Source organism: Mustela erminea, chromosome 4 (assembly GCF_009829155.1).
Source record: "Mustela erminea isolate mMusErm1 chromosome 4, mMusErm1.Pri, whole genome shotgun sequence".
NCBI classification, from domain to species: domain Eukaryota; kingdom Metazoa; phylum Chordata; class Mammalia; order Carnivora; family Mustelidae; genus Mustela; species Mustela erminea.
This window is the reverse complement of record NC_045617.1, coordinates 3,477,745-3,505,036: the sequence shown is the minus strand read 5'-3', so window position 1 is coordinate 3,505,036 and position 27,292 is coordinate 3,477,745. Positions and strand designations below refer to the sequence as shown.

The 27,292-nt window shown below is 46.8% G+C and overlaps 1 protein-coding gene across 9 annotated transcripts in view; it reads right to left on the bottom strand.

Annotated features, from left to right (window-relative positions):
* The window catches only part of PDE10A (phosphodiesterase 10A), a 569,606-nt gene that overhangs the window by 39,414 nt on the left and 502,900 nt on the right, over nt 1-27,292 (bottom strand). For all 9 annotated transcript variants that reach the window (XM_032338528.1, XM_032338527.1, XM_032338526.1 and 6 more), the window contains 7 exons: nt 24,014-24,156; nt 21,455-21,547; nt 18,541-18,727; nt 10,921-11,063; nt 8,598-8,681; nt 6,944-7,094; nt 2,363-2,518 (listed from right to left, as the gene is read on the bottom strand). In XM_032338528.1, coding sequence (XP_032194419.1) covers nt 2,363-2,518; nt 6,944-7,094; nt 8,598-8,681; nt 10,921-11,063; nt 18,541-18,727; nt 21,455-21,547; nt 24,014-24,156 — 957 coding nt within the window. The remainder of the gene's footprint in view (nt 1-2,362; nt 2,519-6,943; nt 7,095-8,597; nt 8,682-10,920; nt 11,064-18,540; nt 18,728-21,454; nt 21,548-24,013; nt 24,157-27,292) is intronic.

Genomic DNA, 27,292 nt, shown 5'->3' with positions numbered 1-27,292 from the left:
CCGCAGCGGTGACCGGAAGGACTCCCGAGAGCAGCCTGGCGGAGCACCGAGGTGAGCCGCGCGACGGCAGGGATGGGGCTCCGTGGCGACTACAGCCCCTGGGCCTAAAATGGGTGTTGGCAGCTGGGAGGAGCTCATTAATGTTCGCTACTAAAATGAAATTCAAGGGTCAGTTCGAGATGGATCTGAGAAGAAACACCCCAGGATCATGAGCACAGGTGTCAGACCAGCAGAGAGCGCGGCAGTTTCCAGAAGAAGAAGGAAACCTTTCCTGAATCCTCCCGCCACGGTGATGGGCCATCTGCTTACGATCCGGACACATCTCTCCCTGTCCCGACTCACACAGGAGGCTTTAGGTCCGTTCAGCATACGGATTCTGTTTTTAAAGTGTAGCCTTCTCTCCTGGATCTATGGCAATGACCTGTGCTACTTTCCAGCTCCTCCTTCTTGTGATCCTGAGGAAGACTGTAAGCACGCTGAGTAATGATCTTCCTAGAAATGGAGAACAGATGCGCCCTTCCTGTGGCCTCCCCATCTCCAGCCATCGATGGAAACCCCATCTCCAACCCTTGGAACCTAATGATTCTTCAACACCTTCTCACCAATAGCATGCCTGAGCTGGAGTTACTGCCCTGGGTGCTGCCTTCCGTGTTCTAATCATTCTAGGAACACTGTGTTATATCCTGTGGAGCCCCCACACTGCTGAGGGCTTGCACAAAATGAGACAGACCCTTCTGAATCCCCACTGTGGAGGGCAGCAAATGGGGCAAGTCTCCCAGCACTGGGGTGGGTCCCGGCCTCTCCAGGCCTCCATGGTTTAATCGCCGCTATGTCACGGGGCCTAATTTTCTCCTCTACCCAGCAGCAGGGTACTTTGTGCAATCCCTATTTCAGAACGAATCCCATTATGTTTAAAATAGGTTTTTCAAAGAAACCTTATAAAGGCTATTACAATTATTTGCAGATTCCATTACTATAATATTGCCAGAGTCAAATGTATGAATTAGGACATGGAAGGCTAAGGCAGGGAGTCTGAATTGGCTCTAAATGAAGGCGTCCTGACGTCAGATCAGAGTACACACAACAGCTGTCGTGAAGTTCTAGGATGCCTGTCCTCTACGGAAGGCACGTTTCTATACACACACACGCACACACACAGGCACAGATATGTGCCACTCACACACATCTTTTATCCTGCTTAAATTACGAGGTCGGTAGGTATGTGCGTATGTACCTGCCCGTACAGACATCTGTCACGTTAGTGAAGACAGGACGGTGCTGAGGGACACTGGGAGCGTGACTGCCTGTGGCTCTCGGGCCAGAACCGGCCGCGGACAAGGGGAAGCACCCGCCAGCCTCCGGGTACAGCCCGCAGGCGCCTGCAGCAGCCCCCGCGGACCCCGCGGTCACCAGCGGGTACCCGGAGTCTCACTTCAGTGAGGCTGTTGTTTACCTTCTCGGTCCTGAGGACACAGGAGCCACACAGGCACGTGGTGCTGCGGTCTGAGAAGGTCTGGGCTGGGGGCACTTCCTGCCCGCCCGGACGGTTCGGACACAGACGACAAACACGGCCGGTCGGGGAAGCTGAGGCGAGCAAGCCGCAGCCCGGCCGCGCGGGGACGGGGACGCCACCAGGCAGCACACGGGCCCCGCACTGCAGCTTGCCCGTGGCCGGGCCCGCTGCAGGTGCCGCCGGGCTGTGTCACCCCCGGGTACACACAGGTATCCTGCGGAGCCCGAGGCCATCCCCGGAGGACCTACTGGGACTGCGCTTCCTACTGTGGCGCTGACAGCGCGACGAAAACACAGAGTCCACTCCCCTGCAGTCAAAGCACATTTAAGAGACCGTCCAGGAGGGGGGTCCAGCCAGCATGAGGCAGCAGGCACCTCGTGAAGGTGACCTTGAGGACGAACATCTAGGGTGAAGACAGAGCGTATATACCAGCCGGTGAAGTGGTGGCTGCCGTGTCTTGATCAAGCACCACGAACAAACACAAAGACTAAAAGGACTTCAGTGCCCTTAAAACTTGACTTGCCTAACTCTGAAGATTTGTTGTTCAATACGTTGGGTTTAGGAATATGAAAATCCATATACATTTATGATTTAGTATGTAAAATAAGCTTTCCCTTAAGAGCATCACATACTTAAAAATCAAAGCAAAAAATATATATATATACCCATATGTTCAAAATCTTCACCAAGGAGGCATCATCCGAAAACCCCACGACTATCTCGCGGCGACTGAACGTACAATGTTCTGCAATAACTTGCAGCCGCTGTTGGCAGGAGGCCGCGCAGCACCCCTCATTCTGCACAGGCCATGAGCAGCTCCTCGGGGCGGGGAGGGCGGGGAGCACTCACCTGGAGGATGGACACGGTCTGGGAGAAGTGGTGCTGCTCCATGGTGGACGTGGAGTAGAGAGCCGCCAGGGGGTGGTCGAACTTCTGCAGGTAGCTGTTGCTGAAGCCTCTGTGGTCCAGGTCATGACACAGGCACGCGATCAGCAGTCCTTTGCGCTTCAAGAAAACACGACAGAGCGCACACGTTCAAAACCAAGCAGGGGGTGGGACGCCATCTGGGCTTCTCACGCCGCTCGTATGGACTGGCTCCTCTCCCTGCAACAGCCCACCTCCTTAGGAAGGTCTGAAATTCCAGATAGTCTAGCTTCGTTTTAAACCTCTTTCTTTGTTTTTCTGGCTTATGAACTTGACAACGGAATTATTCTGGACTTTTCTGGCTCAACTTTGGGGAAAAGTACTGATGGTATCAAATGAACGCAAATGTACCCGAGAATTCCAGAGAAAGCACATCTGCACAAGGAGAGGACAGTTACGGCCCTTCATTCAAAAATCCATTCAGTGTTAAGTTTCAACAATGCGGTTGCTACTACAGAGAAATGAGGACTAAAACAGGTAAGTCATATAGCTTGTGACAAAATCGCAAAATTGTACAGAGAAAAGCAGAGCAGGTGAAGTGTCACAGCAGGCGGGGTGGACCGCGGAAGCTGAAGGAGAGAAGCAGGAGGCCTGGGCGGGAGCGGGGGGAAGAGGCGGCACCGGCTCCAGGGTAAGCCTCCCCCCGGGGGTTAGAGGGGATCAGAGGGCTGCGGGGACTGTGGGCCGAGGACAGAGAAGAGCATCAGAAAGGGGAGCTGACCATCTCTGAGGCCTTATTTCCTGTGGGAACCAGGGAAGGACTACAGGTTTTTAGCAGAGCAGTGGTATCATCCAACTTACACTTTTGAAAGATTACCACGTGGGCAACTGTACTGAGAACAGACTCCAGGAGGAAAGAGAGACTGGTGAGGAGGGTTTGTCGTAATTCAGGCAAAAGCTTGGACCAGAGGCAGCACTGGGGGGCTCAGAAGACGTGATTAAATCGGGGTGAGCTCTACAGGCAGGGTCAGCAGGATTTCCGGACAGTCTGCGTGTGAGCCAAAGGGCGAGCAGGGGAGGGGGGCAAGACCGGAGCCAAGCACGGCCACAAGCGGCGTCACCCTGGCAAGTGCAGGACTGACATCGACAGACGTGGGGACAGCTGCGGGGGAAGGAGGCTGGAGGAAAGGGCTCAGGGGTTCAGTTTCAGACCTACGAACTTCAAGGGACATTCTGAGCTGACGCTGGCCTATTCTAGTCTAACCTTCTGTGGTGGGGGGAGGCAGGTCTCAGCTGGAGAAAGAGGGTGTCCGTGTATACGGTGTTTTGGGCCACCAGACTGGCTGGGCCCACCAAAGTTGCTGTTCGGGGTTGGAGGAGGCCAGAGGTCTGCGCCCTCAAGTATTCCAACTTTCAGAAGGCTGAAGGAAGATAAAACAGCAAACAACCCCCAAAGCGACCCCCAAACCTATGTGACCAGAAGAAGCCAACAGTGTTGGGGGTCCTGGAGCCATGGGAAGGTATGACTCAAGGAGCTGAAATGCAAGCACTGACCCTCAGTGGGCGAGGCGCAGGGCACTGGGGACGCGGCCCAGGGCATTTTCGGGGGTGGGTGGGGCAGAAGCCTGGTCCAAGACGGTTTCAGAAAAAAGGGGGAAGGAGTGGGAGCCGGCCAGGAAGGCAGCGCCTCCATGGGTTTGTGGCAAGGGAGGACTGAGAAGTCGGGAGAGAACCGAGCGGAGAGGCCGGTCAAGGGGGTGTGTTAGGATGGAGGAGCAACAGGGCGCTGGGCACAGACAAGCCCGTGCCAGGGGAAAACGCGGAGGGAGGAGCGGAGGGGTGAATCGGTGAATCGCTAGAGCAGGTCCTCTGGGGGGTGGAGGCGGTGCAGGTCAGGAGGAGAGGCCGGCTCTGCAGGGGAGCCTGGGCGCGTCGTGGTGAGTGTGTGAAGTCAGAGCCCGCAGCGGGAGACGCTGACAGGCAGGATGGGGTCTGCGGAAGGCCCGCAAGTCGACCTGGGTGCCTCCCTCCGCCACGCTCCTTTCTGGTCGTCATGGAGCAGACCTCGATTCTGCTGCAAACCTGCTGGGCGGGAAGGCCTCCCGGAGCACTGGCACCCGTCGCCTGCTGGCTCGGAGGACACCTGAGTTAGCTACGTTCTGGGGATGCTTTGGGTTTGGGGTTGTTCCCAAATTTTCTGCTGTTGTCAAGCACGATGAATCTGGTAAGAAATTTCAAGGTCTTTTGTTTGCTTTTTAAAGATCTTATTTATTTATTGTTTTTTAAAGATCTTGTTTGTTTGTTTGTCAGAGAGAGAGATCACAAGTAGGCAGAGAGGCAGGCAGAGAGGGAGAAGGAAACAGGCTCCCTGCTGAGCAGAGAGCCCGATGCAGGCCTTGATTCCAGGACCCTGAGATCATGACCTGAGTCGAAGGCAGAGGCTTTAATCCACTGAGCCACCCAGGTGCCCAGAAATGTCAAGGTTTTAAAATCTTGGACAATAGGTAAAAGCTATTATGTACATTTTCCCACTCTTTTTTACCTATTTTATTTTTATTGACCTAAAGTTCAACTGTTTGATTAAAAGTATGCCAGAATTAGGGGCGCCTGGGTGGCTCAGTGGGTTAAGCCGCTACCTTTGGCTCAGGTCATGATCTCAGGGTCCTGGGATCGAGTCCCGCATCGGGCACTCTGCTCAGCAGGGAGCCTGCTTCCTTCTCTCTCTCTCTCTGCCTGCCTCTCAGTGTACTTGTAATTTCTCTCTGTCAAATAAATAAATAAAATCTTTAAAAAAAAAAAAGTATGCCAGAATTAAGCATGTGAAAATAATTTACAAAGTGAAGAATTATCTTTAACATACTCATTTAGCAAGATCAAATGCTAATTTTTTTCAAAAAAATTTTATTCATATAGTTGAAAGAGAGAGAGAGAGACAGAGACAGAAAGAGCGCAAGTGGGGGTGGGTAGAGGGAGAGAAGCAGATTCCCTGCTGCGCAGGGAGCCCAACGCTGGGCTGGATCCGAGGACCCTGAGATCATGACCTGAGCAGAAGGCAGAAGCTTAACCTCCTAAGCCACCCAGGCGCCCCTAAAATGATAGTTTCTAATAGCTCCATCAGAGATTAAATATCCCTTTTAAAAAATATATTTTAAATTTTTACACGTTATTTTGGGATTATTTTTAGCCAGAAGAACTGGACTTCTTGTGAAAACATGATGATATCATTCTAAAGATGAATTAGGGGCGCCTGGGTGGCTCAGTGGGTTAAGCCGCTGCCTTCGGCTCAGGTCATGATCTCAGGGTCCTGGGATCGAGTCCCGCATCGGGCTCTCTGCTCAGCAGGGAGCCTGCTTCCTCCTCTCTCTCTCTGCCTGCCTCTCTGCCTACTTGTGATCTCCCTCTGTCAAATAAATAAATAAAATCTTTAAAAAAAAATTAAAAATTAAATGAAGATGAATTAGGAACTTAAATGACTTAATCTATAGCTGCAAATTTTCTCACTTATCTTATAATTTTCAATTTTTGAATGTATATTTCAAGGCAATTTGGAAGTATAGTTTCCATGGTTGTCAAAGTCACAGGCTATCCTATGGCAAATAAGACAATGAGATTCCTTCCTTAAAAGGAACTAAATGGAAAAAGTGCTGAATGTCTTAGAAATAATTCAATGAAATGGAAAATCAGAATAATTTATATGAAAAAAGAACACATTTCATCTTTTCTTGGTAATACATTGTAAGTTGTCTGGCTGACTAAGCCCTACCAAGAGATGACTAAGGAAAGAAGGAAACATTTTGACTCTTTAGAGTAGCACTTCCCCCCCCAACAACATACCTTCCCAGCTCCCTGCCCAGACTGTGAATTTGGTCTGAGAGGCGCTGGGTTCTAGTGCAAACGTGCCCTTGGGAGAAGCACAAGTTCCTTGACTCGGGGATGAGGAAGCCCCTTCTCCGCACGGTCTGGGGCAGAAGACCAGTTTTATGGAGGAGAGGAGAGGGAACTCAACGCTGGGACCATGTCGGGGTGTGACACGCCTGGCAGTTGCGTCACCGAGTGCAGGGCTGGGCAGCGGCGCACGGAAGGACCAGGCGGCTGCCAGTCGCTCAGCGTTACCAGCTCTGGGCATGTCAAGCCAGGAAAGTCAGGGAAGCCTCACAGAGCCCACTTTCTCGTGGGACAGGGTATCAAATACACATTTATGTCTCGACCGTCTTTAATGATTTAGTGTCCTGGGTTCTCAACTCAGCAGGATACGCCTGCATTCCCCAGGGCACAGCACAAGGAGAAAGACAGGCTTTGTTTACCTAACGAAGACTTCCAGAAGACAAAAACGGGAAGAGAGACCATTAAACTAGTGTTTCCTCAGTGGGGATTTCTGTATCAACATCTCTTGTGCAGATAATACGACAAACCCACGGTCCCGGCAACTTCACAAGTGTCTTCCACTGCGCTCCTGACCTGCCGTGGAATCCCACGTCACGCACCCCCCCGGGCCGGTGCGCGGACGCGCGTGTGGAAGTGCACGCGGGCACGTGGCTCAGGAAGAGCAGGTGTGTGTGCACGCACCTCCAGGTCGGTGAAGAGCCCGTGGTTGTTCTGCAGGATGGCGTACATGCAGTGTGCCACGGTGACGGCGTGCTTCCAGTTGTGGTACGGCACCCGCCGGTAGTTCTTCTTCACAGACATAATAAAGCGACACAACTTTTCAAGCTCAAAGCTGCGTGGAGAAGACAGTGTTATGACAGGAACTGGGAATGAGTCAGTACGTCGTAGCTAGAACTCTGGCCCCAACACATACGTCTGAGCCCACATGGACGCGTGCGCCGGGCCCCACTCCCCACCCCCGTCTCCTCGTCCGCTGGGGAGGGGGGCTCTTGCCGAGCCTCCGATCTGACACACTCACTGGCCCCCCGGGGAGCACATAGCAGAACGAGCTTCCTGGCAGTCACTGCATCGCCGTCCCCCCGTCAAGCACTTCCCACACCCCACCGTGCTCAGCAAACATTTCATCACCCTGTCCAAGGGTGTTTTGAGCTCATGTTTTCCAAAAAGCACACTGAGATTCATGAGCTGCCGTCTGGAGACCATGAGAATTCCCCAGATGAGTGACTGTCCTTTCAAAATGGACCCGAGGTACCACGGCACACTCAAACTATTGAGTGTGGCTAATGGCCACACCAAAATCCTGACACAGGGCATAGTGGCATTGCTACTCTGTTTTATTTCTACTCATCTGAGGTCCCAGCAGCTCTCTTGAGGAATTTAAGGCTGCTTAAAACAAAAATACATCAATATAAAACCGGGTTCTTTAAAATACTAAGGAGATGAAAGTTCATTAAAAAAAACTTCTAAGATACACAGCCTTTTTATTTCCCACTGAAAATTTTCATGTCCTTGAAATATAAGGTATGTCATTATAAGAGTTCCAACTGGTCAAACTCCCGAAGGATATCCAGGAAATGATTGGAGTTTATTACCCTGTGCACGTCCTCACAAAGGAGCAATTTATGAAAGTGACTGACAGAGGTTAAGAGAGGACACAGAACTCAATAGCAAGGGAGCGAGAGTTTAGTTCCAGAGCAACGAAGAGCCTCTATAACCACTTAATGATTAAATGAGTGGAGAAGAGAAAATGAAAATTATTCTTTGCATTTTTAGCATGTGAGCTGACGCTGTAAAAGGGTACGTGGAAAGTCCTGAAAGGCCCCTAGGGCAAGCCGCAGGAGAGGGGAAGGACCCACGGGGAAGGCAGCCACAGTGGAGTCCCTAGTAGTGCGCTCGGCGTGGAATCAGGACACCTGTTTCCCTCACACCTGTCCTACGGAGGCTGACAGCTGATGCTAAATTCAGTGCATGTTTTCCAAAACACACCTTCACACAGTTTGTGATTCGGTGGAGCGACAATCCCTACCTTTTGCCATCACACAGCCTACGGTAATTTCCACCTACGATTCTACCATTACCTGGCAGACACATGGTTGGTCGCCAAGGACAGCCACCCTGGCAAAGAGCTTGGCAGGCTGCAAAGGGGATCCAAGAAGGCCATCAATCTGTCCAACTATCTCAGCCTTTTTTTATTTAGATATTTTGAAAAAATTATTTATATATGGCATATTTTCAGATAATTATTAACCAAGAAAGTGACAAGGCATTTAGGCAGGGGAAGGCAGAGGACGTGTCACTCAACAGCTTCAGACGGAAGTTTTTATGTCGTTCATACCAGGATGTCCCACAGGACCGATGGACCATGTACACAAAAATTCCAGGCCACATGTTTTCAAAAGGACCAATGTCAAAGTGGAATCTGAAATGAAAAGAACACGAGGTTGATTAGCAAACATAATCAGGATAAACATAAGAACAAATAAAGTAATTTAACTTTTTGTCGATTAAGAAACTAAAAAAAACCCAAAAAACAAAAAAACAAAAAACACTGGGAGTTCAGCCGGCCTTTCCCTGTCTTCTCAGTCACATCTTTGTTGTATTTTAATGTTCCCAAGAGGAAATTCCACACATTCCCTTAGGAACTTAGCCCAATATTTAAGCCATTGCTTAACTTTCTATTAAACAATCTGTAACAAATGACGTTGTGGTTGTTATCAGAGCAATGAAAGAGTACAAAATAATTGTATTATGAATCCTACACATTTTACACAACTCATAGACCCAGGGGAGGGGGGTGGGGTATTTTTTAAGAATTTTTTTAGAGTTAAAAATTACTCTCCTATAGAAGTCCAAAGGAAAAACTTCATAAAGACAAACATCCAATGTTATTACCTATTTTTCATTTGCTAACTTAATTACTAACATTTAGCCCAAGTAAACAAGTAAACACAATGGTATAATAGTAAAAGAAACCATGTTCCCCTAGTTATCCTTCTGACACCAAATGTGTGAGTTTTCCACACCAAGCAATTCTCCAACCCTCTGCGGACACCAACTGCAATTTGATTTACACCTGACACTGCCCACAGCCAGTGCAGACCACCCAGGTTAAGGGCTCAGTCCCAGGAGACTGCCCCCCCTCCCAGCTCCAGCTCTAGATGCCAATCACACGTCCTGGCCGCCCACGCTTCTGCCCACCGGCCATGAATCAGAGGTTTCCACCAAGCCCACCTCGGCTTTAGAATGCACTGGGACGGCTCACAGAACTCAGGGAAACCCTTGACTGACTTTGCTGGTTTATCATTAGGGATAAAACTCAAGAGGCAAATGGAAGAGACACACAGGGCAAGCCGCGTGGGAAGAAGGGGTGAGGAGCTTTCACGCTTCTGCAGGGGCACTGCTTTCCCAGCACCCAACGTGTTTGCCAGCCTAAAAGCTCTCCGAACCCCTTCTTTGGGGGTTTTTGGAGGTTCCACTGCATAGCAGTATTTGATTAAATCACTGGCAACTGGTGATTAACTCACTCCCCAGTTCCTGTCCCCTCCTGGGCGGTCTGAGGGTGGCTGAAAATTACAGCCCCCAAACCACACGGCTGCTTCCTCGGGCAGCCAGACCCCATCCTCCAGTAGTCCTGCAACAGCATAAACTCCAGTGTGGTTGGAAGAGGTTCACGATGAATGAGGAAGACATCTCTCTCATTCCAATCACTAAGGAAATTCAAGGGTTTTAGGAGTTGTGAGCCAGAAACGAGCTACAAAGACCAAAAATATATATTTCTTATTATATCAAAATACATACTATATATAAACCATTCAAGATAAGCTGAAGTGAATAAAAACTCTTAAGAGTTTATCTGAGCAATAATCCTCTCGAATAGGGCAGTGCCAAACCGTTAGTGTTCAGGTGCGCTCTGCGGAAGGAGCCAGAAGCGACCTGTGCGCACAGAGCCAAGACGGGCCGACCCGACCCACTGCGGCTGCCAGGCCAGCCAGCTGTCCCACCGCGCGTCCCCAGTGCGTCTGTCACATAACCGTGGGGCATTTCAGGCTCAGACTTTGGTTTGCTCCTGTGGGCTCCTCCAGCATTAGAGTGGCCGCAGTCTGGCCGCCTCCTGGCTAATTAATATTTCCGATTCTAAGGCAAATATCCGCTCTGGACTATCCCTGCAGATCTTCGGTGTGGAGTTCGATAGTGCGGGCCTGCACTGAGGATGAACACGCAAACCGTCACGGGTCCTGCCACCAGGAGCTCACATACACGAGCACGGGGTTAGGAAACAAAGTGGGAAAGCTGCACTCACTATTACTAAATTCTAAAATCCAGTCCGTCAACTTAAGAATTACATGGAAAAGAAAACCTTCAGATGCCACTTTCCGCAGTGCCATACAGACGGTGTAAAGGAGGCAGCGGAGAACAAGGAAAACTAACATTTAACGCATTTCAAAACGGGGTTGAGGTTGTTTCTAATGACGAAGAGATGTGGCCCTCACGTCCACGCTCTCTCATGAGATGTGGCGTCCCCTGCGAAGGGACCATGGCCACCCCGGCACCGCACAGGCGACACGGTGCTTGCGGTGCTCCTTCTGCGCCCATGTCTCCCCAGGCCCAACCAACTGAGGAACCTGCCGGCGGAGAAAGAGACAGGACGGGGCGCTCACAGTTCGATCTCCTTGCAGAGGCGCACGGGGAGGCTGAAGCGCATGAGGTCCTGCCACTCCTCGGCCGTGCAGATGCTGTGGTAGGACAGCTTCTCCATCGTCACCCGGTAAATGCACTCGGAATGGCGGATTCGGTGGTACATCTGCAAGGCAGATCCAAATAAAAGGTAAGACGAAATGAGCTGAGTGTTTAAAGTAGTTCTGTCACTACGAATCAGCCCTAGAGCTGAGACCACTGCTGTTACCCACTAACTCTCTTGACTCTGCGCTTCCATGTATCCTGAAGACGCCCACATGGGCCACTGAAGTTACAAAACGCATAAGATAAAAACAAACAGGGCATCTCCCTTTTGAAAGACGTATCACTTCCGCATCGGGACAACCGTCTCTGGAAGCCGAGGTTCCTTGTATCTATCCACTGGCCCCTCCTGCTTAGACCCCCAGCCCCCGGAACCGTGAGAAGTTAGGGTCTGCTGCTTCTAGACCACACGGTCTGTGGTGTTCTGTTACTGCAGCCCAAACCCATGTAGAAAATTAACATTTTTTTCCTACGTCTCTTTTTAAAAGTATTTATCTTAGCTCTTGGTGATGTCAAAGTCCTTTAGTCCAGGGAATCTCAACAACATTTGACCATGAAGTCCTTCCTCAGTAAAGAACCCAGGCGAGGCATGCCCAGTCAATGAACAGTCCTTTAGCAGTTACACGCACGCACGTGCCCTGTGCAGATCCACTGTTTGCATTAAAATAGAAATAGAAAAATATAGAAATACAAAGTACTTACCTTTAATATTTTATTACTGAGCAAGATTCTTTTCATTTTCATTAGACAATTACCTATTTTATAATTAAAGCACTAATTAAGTATGTTATCAACTGTCAAGTTTTTTCTTTAGTAATCTGTGAGATGGCGATGTTAAGGTCTGGGTTCAGTCTGATTTATTTCAATACCTAGAGATTTTCAGTTATACTATCGAGGAAGACATGCCAAAAAGAATGTGGATCCAAATGGAATACAGGACTGGTTATTCTTATGCATCACACTTAGAGTGTCATTCCGTAGCCACTAACATTTCTGGCTTAAATTCACATAACTTTCCATTTCCCCTGAGAACCGACAAGCAAGTTAGGCATCACCCACCCGGTCTGAAACCAATGAGACTTCATGAAACTCTTCATGGGGAAGACTTTAGTAAGGTAAAGCTGTTTGATAAAGCCATTAAAAAAACATTCCATTTTAGAGGAAGAAAGAGGTAAAAGGGAATACAGAACAATGGGACAAACAGAAAACAAGATGGCGGATGTGTACTTAAACGTAAGATGCGACAGTGCAGACGTCCTGGTTAAAGGCTGCCTGACGGGATAAACAAGCAAGACCCAGCTTATGCTGCTCACGAGAATCCTAAATGAGACGGGATGAATGCAGAGAGGGAGACAGACCGTAAGAGAATTCCAGTCTCAGGGAACAAACTGAGGGTTGCTGAAGGCAAGGGGCAGGGGAGGGAGGGGAGGCCGGGGGATGGGCATGGGGGAAGTATGTGCTATGGTGGGAAAAAATAACCAAATTAAAAACAACTAAAGACCTAAATAAGGTAAAATGATGGAAAGGACACACCACTTAACACCAGTCAAAAGAAAGCCCGAGTGGCTGGCTTAATCCCAGAGAAAGTGGACTCCAGAGCAAAGACTATTACAGGGATAACGAAGGATTATTTCAAATGATAAAGGAGCACATATGTCAAGAGGACACTGTGCTCCTAAACATCAGCTGGTTTTCAACAGATGTGTGCAGGCAAGAGGGCGGAGAAAGGACAGCAAGTGTAACAAACAGTGCTGGACCAAGTGACACTCACATGCAAATCAATAAATGCAAGATGCCCCTTGCCTTCAACCATATGCAAAAACTTACTCAAAATGGATCACAGACTTAAATGTAAAACCTACCCTTCTAGAAAAAAACATAGGAGAAAATAGCTGTGACCTTAGGTTAGGCAAATAGATCTTTGATACAATGCTAACAGCATGATCATGAAAAGAATTAAAACTAGAGCTACCCTGTAACCCTGCAATTGCACTACTGGGTATTCGCCCATAGAGATGTAGTGAACAGAAGGGCCATCTGTACCCCAATGTTCATAGCAGCAATGGCCACGGTCGCCAAACTGTGCAAAGAGCTGAGATGCCCTTCAACAGATGAATGGATAAGGAAGATGTGGTCCATATACACTATGGAGTATGATGCCTCCATCAGAAAGGACGAATACCCAACTTTTGTAGCAACATGGATGGGACTGGAGGAGATGATGCTGAGTGAAATAAGTCAAGCAGAGAGAGTCAATTATCCTATGGTTTCACTTACTTGTGGAGCATAACAAATAGCATGGAGGACATGGGGAGATGGAGAGGAGAAGGGAGTTGGGGGAAATTGGAAGGGGAGGTGAACCATGAGAGACTGTGGACTCTGAGAAACAAACCGAGGGTTTTGGAGGGGAGGACGGTTGGGCGTCGGGGTACCTGGTGGTGGGGATTAGAGGGCACGGACTGCATGGAGCACTGGGTGTGGTGCATAAACAATGAATTTTGGAACACTAAAAAGAAATAAAATAAAATAGAAAAAAAATCCCAACTGGACTTCCTCAAGATTAATAACTGCTCTCAGAAAGAAACTGTTAAGAGAATAACAAGCCAAGCCAAACACTGGGAACAAATATTTGCAATAATTTATCTGATAAATACCTTGTGTCTAGAACAAATGAAGAACTATTAAAACTCAGTAAGAAAACAAACAGTTGTAAACAAAGAAGAGCAATTTGAGAAGACACTTTACAAAGAAGACACAGAGATGGCAAATGCGGAGGGACTAGAACACACGCGGGCGTGCTGGGAATGTACCAGGGGCTCAGCTGCTTTGCAAAACAGTTTGGCAGTCTTCTAAACAACCCCCTCACACCTGACCAGCCAGTCCAGGTCTAGGCATTTACTCAAAGGAAACGAAAGTCACACTTACAAACACTTGTGCACAGATGCTCATGCAGCTTTATTTATAACAGCCAAAACCGAGAAATGACTCAGACGTCCGTCAGCAGGTGACTGAGTAGCTCACAATATCTCTACTCAACAGAATATTCAATAATAAAAAGGAATGAAGTACGCATACATGCGATGCCATCAACGAATCTCGAAATACTTGTGCTGAGTGAAAGAACCCAAGACAAAAAGGAATTCTGATTTTAGGATTCCATTTATATAAAATAACTCCAGAAAAATGCAAATTTACTATGGTAACAAAAAGCAGATCAGTGGTTACCCTAAACAGGGGTGTGGGGGTCAAGATGGGAAGGGTCATGAGGAAGGTTTCCAGGGGCACCCAGAAACACGTGACACAGTGGCTGTGTCGTGACTTGGTGGCAGTGACGGTTTCCTTGGGCTGTGTGTGCGGGCACTTGTCACGCTGGACACTCGGGACACACGCAGTGCACCGCGTACTTATAAACCTCAGGAAAGCTGCTTCGAAGTGCTCTGTCCGGAGTCTCTGTACAGCCTGTGAACACGCGTATGTGGGAGTCACGTGACAATACGACGGTGACAAAATACTCGCAGACATCACGTGACAATACGACGGTGACAAAATACTCGCAGACATCACGTGACAATGCGACGGTGACAAAATACTCGCAGACATCACGTGACAATGCGACGGTGACAAAATACTCGCAGACATCACGTGACAATGCGACGGTGACAAAATACTCGCAGACATCTGTTTCCCACGTGCTCTCTTCACAGGATGCGTTTACTTGGAAAAGCAGCTGTTTTCTTATTCGGTGTGAATGTGACTTGCGATGCCAGAGTCAGATTAAATACTGTTTATTTGAATCTGTCTTCCAAATAATGAAATATTGACTGTACTTTGTCATCCTAAAAGACCGGCACACTTGGAATATTTATCTTTTTGTGAAAGATGAGATGTGTAGTGATATATGAATTCAGCAGCTATTCCAAGTACTTTGCCACACACAGCACATGCGTGGGGAGCATGATGGAAACAGAAGTGCCCTTCAAACCAGCTCCGTAGCTGAGTCGTGTGGGCCAGCCGGCGCACAACTCCCACCTGAACCTGGACCAGGCTACAAATGCAAAGACAGAATTCCTCTTAACTTATTCATGACTTCCCAGGGATTTTATTTTTCTTGTTTAAATTTGGGTTTAGTTTGGCCTAAACATTTAATCATGTTTGCATCCAGGTTTTGTGATGCAGCACCCAGCAGGTTAGAAGAGCTCTGGGCCCTCGCAGACAATTCCTCTAACGACACGGCTGAGTTCATTCATGTTCACGGACAGTGTCACATTCTTCAAAAGACACAGCGAAACCCAGGCAGATTTTAAGAGGACCGACTTCTACCTCCTTAACTTTCACACATACTCTGACCTAAAAAATGACTTTGGACCCCCTCCCTTTTTAAAATAGCCCCTTCCTCAAATTGCTTAAACACAAAACCTCTTGAAACATAGGAAAATAGGAAATACAGTATTAATGAGGTCTAGTAGCAGATTCTGAAGTTTTCATAAAATATTGATGGTGGTGAATCTACATAAATCTTCAGCTGACAGATCACTGGAAATAACCTTGGATGAAGGAGCTATCAGTACTTCTTGGCATCTTAGCTCAGGTGGAGTTTAAATTGAGAGAAATTGCTATGACAAAATTCTTTCTGCTATTGACTCATTAATGAAGGCAATTCTTAGGGACTTCCTCAAAAATTCCTCAGTGAGTAGGAATAACACTGTTGCTGAATAGTGGGAATCCAATTCCTCAGTGTCAAAGAGCAAAGTTCTGAAGATGGAAGGGAGACAGCCAGAGGAGTTGTACGGGCTGTGATAGGATAGATGTCCGGGGAAGAGATTAGAGAATGCAGGCAGAGGCTTATGGGAAACTCTTCCAAATACTGAGAAAAGGAGGGAAAACGTTCCAGAGGAGAAGCCTGGCAGACACCGCCTTAACCAAGTGACGAAGCCAACATCACCGGTGAGAGAATGTGTGCCTGCTAACGGGACTCGGCGGGAACACATTATTCCGCCCTATTCCTGTCACAATTACAGCCTAATGTCATCATGCGGAAGTACCAGACAAGTCCGAATTAAGAAGCGTTCTATAAAATAACTGGCCTATGCGCTTCAGAAATACTCAGGTCACGCAAGGCAAGGAGTAAGGAACGGTTCCAGATTAAAGGACACTAAAGAACTTCACAGTTTAGCTAATGGTTCCTGGTGCCGTTCGGCTGAGCGATGTTCCCCCAAACTTTATGTTGAGACCTTGAAGCCTCAGTACCTCAGAACGTGACACATTTGGACACAGGGCCTTGAAGGAAGGAATCAAGGTAAAATGAGGTCAGCAGGGTGGGCGTGCATCAGTATGACAAGCGTCCTTACAAGGAAGGGGGTGAGGACACACACACACACACAGGGAAGACCGTATGACGACACGGGGGCACAGAGGAAGGCCATCCACGGACCGAGGGGAGAGGCCTCAGAAGAAACCAAACCCACGGCCATCCTGGACCTCAGCTGCCAGGACTGCAGCAAAATAGCTTCTGTTCTTTAAGCGCCCGGTCTACAGGGCCGCTTCGGGCAGCCTCACGTACTGAAGAGCCAGTGTGAGCTTCTGGGCTCCTAAATTATGCAGCAGAGAGCAAGATGACGGGCCTGTCTCTAGAAAACACAAGCCGAAGGACTCAGGGGTTATGAGAGCTTTTGTGTAAAACCTGCTCCCAAACGGCTCAGAGGAACACGGCGGCTGTGGGTGAGGCCAGCAGACACAGGAGGAGCAGCATCGGCCTAACAAGGGCAGCATTTCCGGATCGGGGAGCGTGGGGAGGCTCTAAGGGAATCTTTGCATTATTTTTACAACTTTGCTTTCTGTCTGAAGTTCTTTCAAAACAGACGGTGAAAAACTTACACTAAACTTCGTTTCATTCTAAAGTAGGTAAAATGCACGCACGGGTATACTAGCTTTTTATTTTAAGCCACAGATATCTCATTAGGATATAATACATCCAATAATTTGTACTTTTTGTTTTTGATCATTACTCATCAAAATTTCCTAACATGGTTGCTTTGAGCACTTGTATCCTAATAATAACATAAAATATACTACCATGAGGCAAAACTAATTTTTGACACTTATTATTCATAGCTTAGATTATCTTAATAAGACACTCTTAAGAATAAAATACATTACATTAGATCAAACTTTTGTGGGATCACTGTGATTTCCAGCCACAAGAGCCCGCTGTTGTAGTCTTACACGGACTATACTGGCTCTCAGCAGCTACAGCAGATTCCATTGGACACACTCAAAAATTGATGAAAAGCAGGGCGCCTGGGTGGCTCAGTGGGTTAGGGCCTCTGCCTTCAGCTCAGGTCATGATCTCAGGGTTCTGGGATTGAGCCCCGCATCGGGCTCTCTGCTCAGCGGGGAACCTGCTTCCTCCTGCCTCTCTGCCTACTTGTGATCTGTCTGTCAAATAAATAAATTTTTAAAAAAAATTGATGAAAAGCAATATTCAGAATATATTTGAAATTACATTCTGTGCAACTTTCAAACTAAACAATTATGGAAGCTGTCAATATTTTTATTTATGGGGAGAAACACAGGAACAGAGAATGTGTGAAGCAGAACGCATCTGACAACTGCACGCATGTGTTTTAGAGGAACCAAGCAGCAGGAAAGGGCCCCGGGGGGGGGGGGGGGGCGGGGAGGCTCGCGGGGGCGCAGCGGGAGGAGCAGCGAGCTTCCGGAGCCGCGCCAGCCCAAGTGCGACCCGTACATGCTATGACCCTTCACACTAGTCGCCAGCGCATCCTGTTGGCCGTTTTTGTTCCTAATCATCCCTCAGCTGCTTCCATTAGCTGTGTGGCTGCTCCTGTGGAACTTGAGGTTCTATTTCCAAAAAGGCCATTTTTCTACACTAGTAAGGTGTTAACTCCCATTTAGGTTGGTTTAGCTTAAAAAAAAAAAAGGTGAATAAAATTACCCCTGACTATTTAAAAAATATCAGTTAGTATCAGTGAAGGGTACTAGCGTATACAGAACACTGGTGTTTCACGCACTGTTTTAAAGTGAGACCCTGTAAGACAAGTGGAACCTCACAGAGGACGCAGGGCCAGGACAGAGGCGCCGTGAGGGTCAGGGGAGCGGACTCCCAGAGCGCGGCCCCGGCGGTCTGCGCACAGGAGTCGTCGCTCGCTTTCCTACGCGGCTCTCAAACGGGCTACGCACCACAAACATAAGGGTTTACGTCCCATTTTCCGTACTCACCTCAGTACACACCATGAGACATAAACCTTCTGCTTGAACAATTTAGCTTTATATTAATCTCATTTAAAAAAAAAATTCACACCTTGAAACAAATGCTAAAATATTGGACTTTTCTCCCCCAAGCATTTTAAGACATTTCCTACTCTACGTGGAACCAGGAATCACCGTTTCTCACGTATGAAGGAAATACCGAGAAAACCAAACAAGCCAGCAAAACAAAACCCGATCCTTTCCCCTACTTGATTTAAGCCGTTTTAACGCTGATACTGAGTATTTGAAAAGCCCTTTAAGGAAGCATCACTCACATTGGCACAGTGTAAGGCTAAAGCACAGAAGACGGCGAACATCTTGAAGTTGTTCTCGTCCGTTTTCGAGAAGGCACTGCCGCTGATCTTGTTCACCATCTGCACCACGCCGATCACGCTGCCTCGGCTCACGATGGGCATGCACAGGATATTCCGGGTCGTGTACCCCGTGTACAAGTCCACTTCCCTGTGCCACGGGCAAGGCCACGTGGCAGCACACAAGCACAGGAGAGAATAAGCTGCACATTCTGCCATAAATCTCAACTCGGTTTCGCAGTTTACACGGTTCTATTACAAATAATCGTAATGGGGCTGCCGAGCGTCTAAGTTCAAGGACTATGTGACATTTGAAAGTGTTTTGTTAAAATCTCTTCAAAAATATTCTAATCCATTTGTTCTTTTGTTTTCAAGAGTTTTCCAGAACAGTCTCTCGGAGACTTTCAGCTTGTCGTTCAGTTTCGTGTACGCATGGCATTGTTAAGAAAACACACATCGGATGCAGGGGATGGATATGATAAATTTGGTAAAGTCACATGTTCCTTCGAACCTGGTCCTATGTTATGAGAGCTGCAACTTGCAGACGGGAGCGATCACCTTGAGAACTTAGAGCAGGGTCAGCACACGACACACTGTTCCTGTTCTGTGAACGGTCCAAATGGAATACACGGCCGCCATCCTTGAACGGACTGTGCTGCCAGCCTACGACAGCTGAGGACTTGTGACAAGAGATGTTATGGCCCCGGGGCACCTGGGTGGCTCAGTGGGTTAAAGCCTCTGCCTTCGGCTCAGGTCATGACCTCAGGGTCCTGGGATCAAGCCCCGCATCAGGCTCTCTGCTCGGCAGGGGAGCCTGCTTCCCTCTCTCTCTCTCTCTCTGCCTACTTGTGATCTCTCTCTGTCAAATAAATAAATAAAATCTTAAAAAAAAAAAAGAGAGAGAGATGTTATGGCCCCAAATACTTACTATCTGATCCTTAATAGAACATTTTGCTGACTCCTGGTTTAGAGAAAATATTTTTGGCAAACAAGACTCAGTTCCACAGACACAACCATGTACCTGAGGGCAGCGAGTGAGATGCTGTCATTCATGCTCCTTGAACTGCTCTGAGATGCATGGATCCGGTGGCGGGCGTCCGTGGCTCAGCCTTCTCCCCCGTGCAGGGCTACTCTGGGGCACGGGCAGACCACATTTTATTTACCAACCCACCGGTGCGTGGAGGGTACTGCTTTGTTAATAGCCAGTTTTTTGGCAGCTGTGAATAGTGATGTTTTGGAGATCTGCTTACAAAGTGTTCTGTGGACAGATGTTGTTTTTCTTGATACCACATGTGAGGCTGACTGAGCACAGTAAGCATACACTTAACTCTGCAAGAAACTGTGCAGCCGTTTTCCTAAGCGGGTGTACCATTACACACTCGCGTCACCAGAGTGTGAGCCCACGTGTCTCCATATCCTTGCCAACACCTGCTGATGCCACTTTTAGATTTTTTAAGATTTATTTATCTATTGGGGGGGTGGGGATTGGCAGGGGGAGAGAGAGAGAGAGAGAGAGAATCCCAAGCAGATGCAACACTCAGAGCGAAGCCTGATGTGAGACTCGATCCCACGACCCTGAGCCACTCAGCACCTGGCTAAGGCTACTTTCTCAAACTGTATCCATTCAAATTGTTGTGTACTGAGGTCTCATGTCATATTTCTGCTTCCCCCACATCAAATATCTGCTCGTGTGTTTAATGGCTATTCATGCACCATCTTCTATGGAGTGTCTGTTAAAATCCTGGGTCCTATTTATTAAATTAGGTTACCTTATTATGTGCAAAGAGCTGTTTATATCCTCTGGATGCAAGTATTTTGTCAGATCCACGTTTTGCAAATATTTTCTCACCATCTGTTGCTTACCTTTTCACGTTCTTAAAAATTGACCCATAAAATTTTTACATAACAGTTTTAAATAAGGATATATAAATATTTTCAGTATTTAAACCCTAAAATAACACATTTGGTTTTTTGGGGGAAAATGGGGCTGTTTAACCGTGTTTACATACAAGTTGCACGTATGACACTGATCAAATTTCTGAAAATACTTATTGTTTATGCTATTTAATCACCTTTTAAAGTAAACTGAATGACTGAATTAACAGAACTCTACTGTCAAAGTATCTGAACTGTTACTCCCTACCAGTCACAGCATCAGTCTTCAGACAAAATTGTAATTTTGAGATTTATAAAAATCAGATTACATAATTTGGTTCCTAGTTCTCCAAAGAAGCTCAAAACAAAACAGAAAATCTTTATATGCCATCTAATATCCAATTTTAATAATACCCAGTAAAAGCAGCAATTTACGGAGATCCTACTTTGTATTAGGCGAAGTTGCCAGATCTCTTATGAGTATTTTCTCTAATCTTACCAAAACCAACAAAACAAAACGAAACAGAGAGCACCCTATAAAACGGGCATTTCTGTACCATCTTGAAGACGAGGAGACAGAAGCTCTGCGAGATTACGTAACTCACTCCAGGTCGCTCTAGAGCTAAGAAGGGACGGAGCTGGAACTCGCAAGGAGGCACCTCCCCCAGCCGCTGTGACTGCCTGCGGGGTAGGGTCCGACGGAGACCGTGCCCAGGACAGAATGACTAACACTATAATGAAAACACAGCCTTGCAAACTTAAACTCTTTTTGTATAAATGGTTTTGTGACATTTTAATGTCTTATAGCTGGATCTCATTAATGGTTTAGAGTCTGTCATTTTGTAAGAATCTGGAAACACTGAGTACTGATAACAGAGTTGGTTCAAAGAAAGTGTAACAGGGCGCCCGGGGTAAGACGCCAATCGCACTGATACGTGGGGAGCACAGAGGCTGCAGCAGATGGACAGAAGGAGAGGCTGACGGGGCGTAAACGATTTCTTACCTGTTGAAGCGTGGGTCTGCATAGGCATCTGGAATGTTCAGGACTTCCCCTGTTCTTGCTACCTGACCGGCAATTCCTTTCTCAATTGAAAATCTGCAGATAGATAAGAGAGGGACATGCCGATTAAAATACAGATGTTGTGAAATAACTTGAAATGTTTCACTACCACTAAATATATTACGAAAAAAGCATTCTTTTGTTTTAAATGCTTGCATTAATTTTGCATGTACATATTCAAAATCCTCTTATATAAATGTAAAGAAAATTCAGCAGAGAAACACTGCACGGTAATCACTCCAGAAGCTTATTTAAAAAGATATAATCCACAGTATATTAGGTTATACTTGATCATAAACTGAAACTGAGAAATTAAATAACACTCTTCTACTGACCAATAATAACCTTTTATATTTGCAAAGTACCTTATAATTTACAAGATGCTTCAACATAAATTTTCTTTAAATTACTTAATTAATTTATGCATGCCCACCGTGGGGCTTGAACTCATGACCCAGAGATCAAGAGTCCCATGTTCTAATGACTAAGCCAGACAGACCCCCTCAACATAAATTTTCTTAATTAATTCTCACTGTGTGAACAGAAATCCATAAGGGTTCAGTAACCTGCCAACATTCCTAAAAATTTAATGGCACCGTTAAAGCAAGAATAAGGGTCTACACCAGTGTATTTTCTACCATACATATAACCAAACTTAGAGGTTATGTCTGATTTGAGATATTATGCAGTACTGGGACCTTAAGGCTTTTGTAACACAAGCACTATACAAAAATAACACAATTTAAAACTCCTAGTATCTTTGCTTTTCTAATTTGTTAAATTTAAAAACAATCAAAATACAAGCATTATTTGATCACATTTAATTATGTTTAGATATCTAATATCAGCACTTTCTTTTATAAATACATTCTTATTTTGTGAATACTTTTCCAATTACAATATCACCATAGTACATGCACTCATTTCAAAATTAGTTAAGAGCTCTATAGCCCACAAAATCTACAGATTTCAATAGCTTAAAAATAATTTCCATAATATCACATTTTCAATATTATAGGAAATAACTATTATTGAAATAAAGCTCAAACTTAAGGAAGAAAAAAAAACAACAAAAGACAGTTGACACAAAAGAGAATTAACTTCCTTAAAGTGGCAAAAAGTGAGCCCAACATTGTGTAAAAAGCAAGCTTGCTTTGTCCTGATTTTCCTGTGGTTTGAACAACACGCCCAGAACAAATTAGACTGCTGTAAGCAGAGAGTGTCAGAATGCATTTCCTGATTTAGGCTTGGCTTCCCTGGTCTGCTATCTCCGGTCAGATCGCTAAGAGGCAGGCCCTTCCAGCAACGGCTGGCATGAACTGGCCAACTGAGAGCACGGCAGCCCAGCAGAGCCCCCTGGTTCTCCCACGCTTGTCAACACGAACTTCAAGTTATTGTCTCCGAGATGAGATCGTTATCAGCCTTGGCAAGGAACACCTGAACCTTCCGCAAGAGAAATTACCTGACCAGACTGATTGACTAAGGTCTAAGAAACAAAGAAATCAAAAATAAAACAAGTAAAAATAAAAATTCTGAATAGTGGCTCTAATTCCGAGTTCCGTGAGTGTGGAGTACAGGATCCGTCTCCGTAGGGCCCGGAATGAGGAGTGCTCCGCGGCAGGCAGTGGGGAGGACTGGGTTGGGACCTGTTCTCGCTCCTGTTCTTGCACACCTGCGTGGTTCTTGTATGTCACAGGCCAGCGAACAGCAATTCATAATTAATAAGGAATAGTGTTTTACTACAGTGTTGTCACTACCAACTTTGTATTATGATGTGGAAATAGTTAAGCAAGATACATAAGCAAAAGGGGTGCAAATGTCTAAAATAAAGGCCAAGTTTTGAATGTTGAGCTTGATTCTTAAAAGTCTGGCGGCAGTGCTCCTTGTAGATGTTCCGATTGTGACAAAAGATTGAGCAAGCAAGCCTCTACCAGTTAAATGTCACTCTGCTCATTTACGTGACAGAAACTGCCATTTAAACAACAAAGAAGGCTTTAGTATCTAGATGCAACAAAAGTGTGCTGGGTGACCGATTAAACCAACTGTTCAGTTATAGAATAATGTGTTTTAAGTCATTAACTACACCGGGTCAATTTCCACTGTGGTCTGGACTTGGAAACAGCCCCGTAGTATGCGAAGGATGGGGCACTGGTTTTTAAGTATGCTCTGTTCCAAGATACAGGAAAACCCTGCAGACTCCAGGTGGGATGAACCTTTACCTACCTGGGAGCACTAGTAAGTTTTTCCAACATGATTTCCAAAAGGACCGCCTCCGGAAGACGGCATTTCCAGGAGTGACGCTAAAGCTTCCTAGGCGCGGTTTCGCTGGCACTGCAATGTCATTCCCAGAAGTACTACCTTCAGGAGGCGGGTCCTGGTGGGAATGATATCACAGTATGACAAGTACTGTCAGCACACCTGTGGATAGGCACAGAAGAGTGGGTAACGGGACACCCGCACAGCTGCAGTGACCGCGCATGGACACTCTACTTCCTGCTGTACCTTATCTCTTTGGTCTTCTTGAAGATGGGTTTTCCTTCCTTTTCCTCTCCAATATCAAAAAGGTCTGAATATAACTCCTTGTTCTTATGGTCTACCTGGAAAAGTGCACAGCGGTCTGCATTCACCAGATTTTTTGCATATATCTAAAGACAAACAATAAAACAGGAGTAAGCCAATGAGAAATTTGGAGTTTAAAGGCAAACTTTATCAGACATAAATATAAATCTCAGCTGATCTATACTTTGTGGAAAATTAGCACTCTAACTCAATAAATACAGGTACACGCTGTCTGTCCCTGTTCGTGTGCGGACGCTGGAGGATGCCAACGTGAATAAATGAACAGCTGCTTGCGCGCGTGCCGTGGGCTGGGTGTGGAAACACTACAGAACTTTCCTGTGGGCTGGAAAGCAGCTGCTGGCCTCACTCCCTCAGAGCCCCGCTACACCGCAGCCCCTCCCTTCCAGAAGCTCTGGGGCTCTACCCTCACGCCTGGTGCCAGCCTCTGTCAGCTCTGAGGCCGGCGTCCCTGTTGACTGGCTGGCATTTGTGACGCAGCAGTTGTCAAACACAATCTGAAATACAACTTCTAACGAGGCTCACATTCACGTCTGTGGCGTTTTCCCTGCGGCACTGAATCCTGTGTGACAATTACGAAGTGTTTACTATGTGCCGACACTCTCACACCCGTTAGGTGTCTTCCTTCACTTAATCCCCACAATCATAATATTTTTATTTCCACTTTACACGTTAGGATAACCGAGGCCGAGAGGTAACTAGACTTGTCCATGTCACATGCTGGTAAGGGCAGACTGGGTATGTGAACTCGCGCCAGCTGTTTTCATGGCCTCGGCTCCCATAACGAGTAGGCTTTTTCATTTCTAATTGGAGAACTGTATATTCATCTTGTCATTCACTTGTTCATCAATTTCCTTCCACAATTATTTCTTTAATGCCCCAAATACCCCACTGTCCCCTCGGGCTGAGCCCGCAGCTGCGGCACAGTGAGCACATTTACCTCGACTGAGAGTTCTGGGAACCTCACCTCTCCACGTTTTAGACATGAAGTTATTCCCCAGAGAAAAAGAGTTGATTCTCAGAAGAAAACAGCCATCACCAAGTCTATGCAAGAGGACATGGGCCACCTTGTGGCCAGAGAAAAATACAAAATCTCATGTAAAACTACTCTACAGAGTGAATAAAAAGAAATCAAGACAGGTTAGGTACCCCGGTTCATCCCCAGGGTATTCACTTGTCTCGACAAAGTACTCATTCAGTGAATACTGGCCATGCCGGGGACTAAGCGCGCTGGGTATGATCAGTACAAGAACTAGCAGTCTGTCTCTTTCCACTATCCTGAGAGTTCTGGGACAGGAGAAACTGCAGCTTGTCTCCCCCACAGTATTCCAAAAACCCAGCACAATGCCTAAAGCAGAGGTCAACTAAGTCCATTTGCCAAATCGAGTCCATTGTCTTTATAAATGAAGTTTTATTGGGAAGGAACTATGCTCATTCCTTTACATATCGTTTGAGGCTGCCACACGGCCGCTGAGGGACAGCAACAGACTACGGCCCGGGAAGCATAAGACTTTACTATTTGATCCTTAACAGAAAAACATCTACCAGCCCTTCGTTTAGAACATGTAAGATCTCCATAACCTAAGAGCCCTCAGTAACTGTTTGGGGGCGGATGAATGACAGAGTTAGGAAGACTGAAACGGGAGTGCATTGCTGGCCATCAGAAGAATCACCCGTCTACTCGGCAAACTCATGCCGTCTCGAATCATTAAATAATAACGATGATCCTACACTCTTAGAGATTACAGTAGGAAAGATGGAGTTTGCATCCCTAGTGCCTAGGTCATGTTAATTGCTTAATACTTTGGCATAATTTATGTTAATATTTATAAAGACCTGAATGGAATGGATGATTTTTCTAGAAAAAGGAAATGAATCAAGGAGTCGAAAAATCTCAACAGAACAGAATCATGAAGACAACTATATAATTGTCAAAGAATGATCCCCAAAAAAGGCCTCAGGCCCAAGTGATTTCAAGAATGAGTTATGTAAGAATCTTCAACAAATAAATTCTTATCCAGTTTACAGTATTCTACGTTCAGAAAGAACAAGACTTTTTCAGTTACTTTTAGAAAACCTGCCACGCACTGATACTGGAAATTGACACGCTATAAAAAAAGAAAATCACAAACCGATTTACCTTGGAAACAGAAGAAAACTCATAAATAAAAACTTTCCGCAAATTCAACCTAGGAATAAATCAATACATTACAATATCTATATGCATATCTAAGTCCCTACAACACCTGGCTTTGAACACTGACAGGGCTCGCACCCAGTAGACCCACAGAGTGGGTATGCAGACTTAACTTGCCTCGGGACCAGCGCAAAAGCAGCAGTTTGAGAAGCTCCTAGAATGTATGTGAAGGAGAATCATTCACTAATTTTACACTGTCTGCCAGATGAGCAGGAGCCTTCTGGGACATCAAAGCGCGGGTGGGTGTCATTTTTGCACTTGCCCTGGACCTTGCGAGTGCCGGTGGGCAACGCTCCGGCCCCGCACTCTCCTGTGGCCGTGGGAAAGCTGGAGGACGCTCCCCAGCCCAGTGCTCTCCCTCAGCCTCGCTAAAGCTGGGGGGGGGGGGGAGTCTGCTCAGGGGATGCCCTTTGATGCTCCCCAGCCCAGTGCTCTCCCTCAGCCTCGCTAAAGCTGGGGGGGGGTGGAGTCTGCTCAGGGGATGCCCTTTGATGGTCTGGCTCTGGTGGCCGCGGAGGTGGTGGGCTGGCTAGCATTCCTGGGTCCTATACGACTTAACAACCAGAAAGACCATTCTCGGCAGGCTACTACCCCCAGGGGTAGACACAGACTCAAACACACACAGACACAGACTGAAACACACCCCTAGTTTTCCTGTGAAAAAGGCCTATTTACTTGTCCTGAAGCCTCCACCTGAGGACCAGAAACAGGTCTGCCACACACCAAGAGACTACACAGGAGCCATCTGGGACAGCAGGGCGGGGACGCCCTCTCCGTGCTCTCTCTCCGTGTCGCTACAGCTCGCTGGTACCTCTCAGAAAGGAGCTCACAGATTGTCTGGACAAGTTCCTCAACGTGCGCACTGCTCCCACCTAACTTTTGGGCATGCGTGTTGTAGGTCGTCAGCAGACACCGTTTAACTTTCCCTTCTCTTCCTAATTTGCTACGAGTGTGCAGTTACTGGGTGTTGAGCAGTATAAAATTTATGTGTGTCATTATTAAAATGA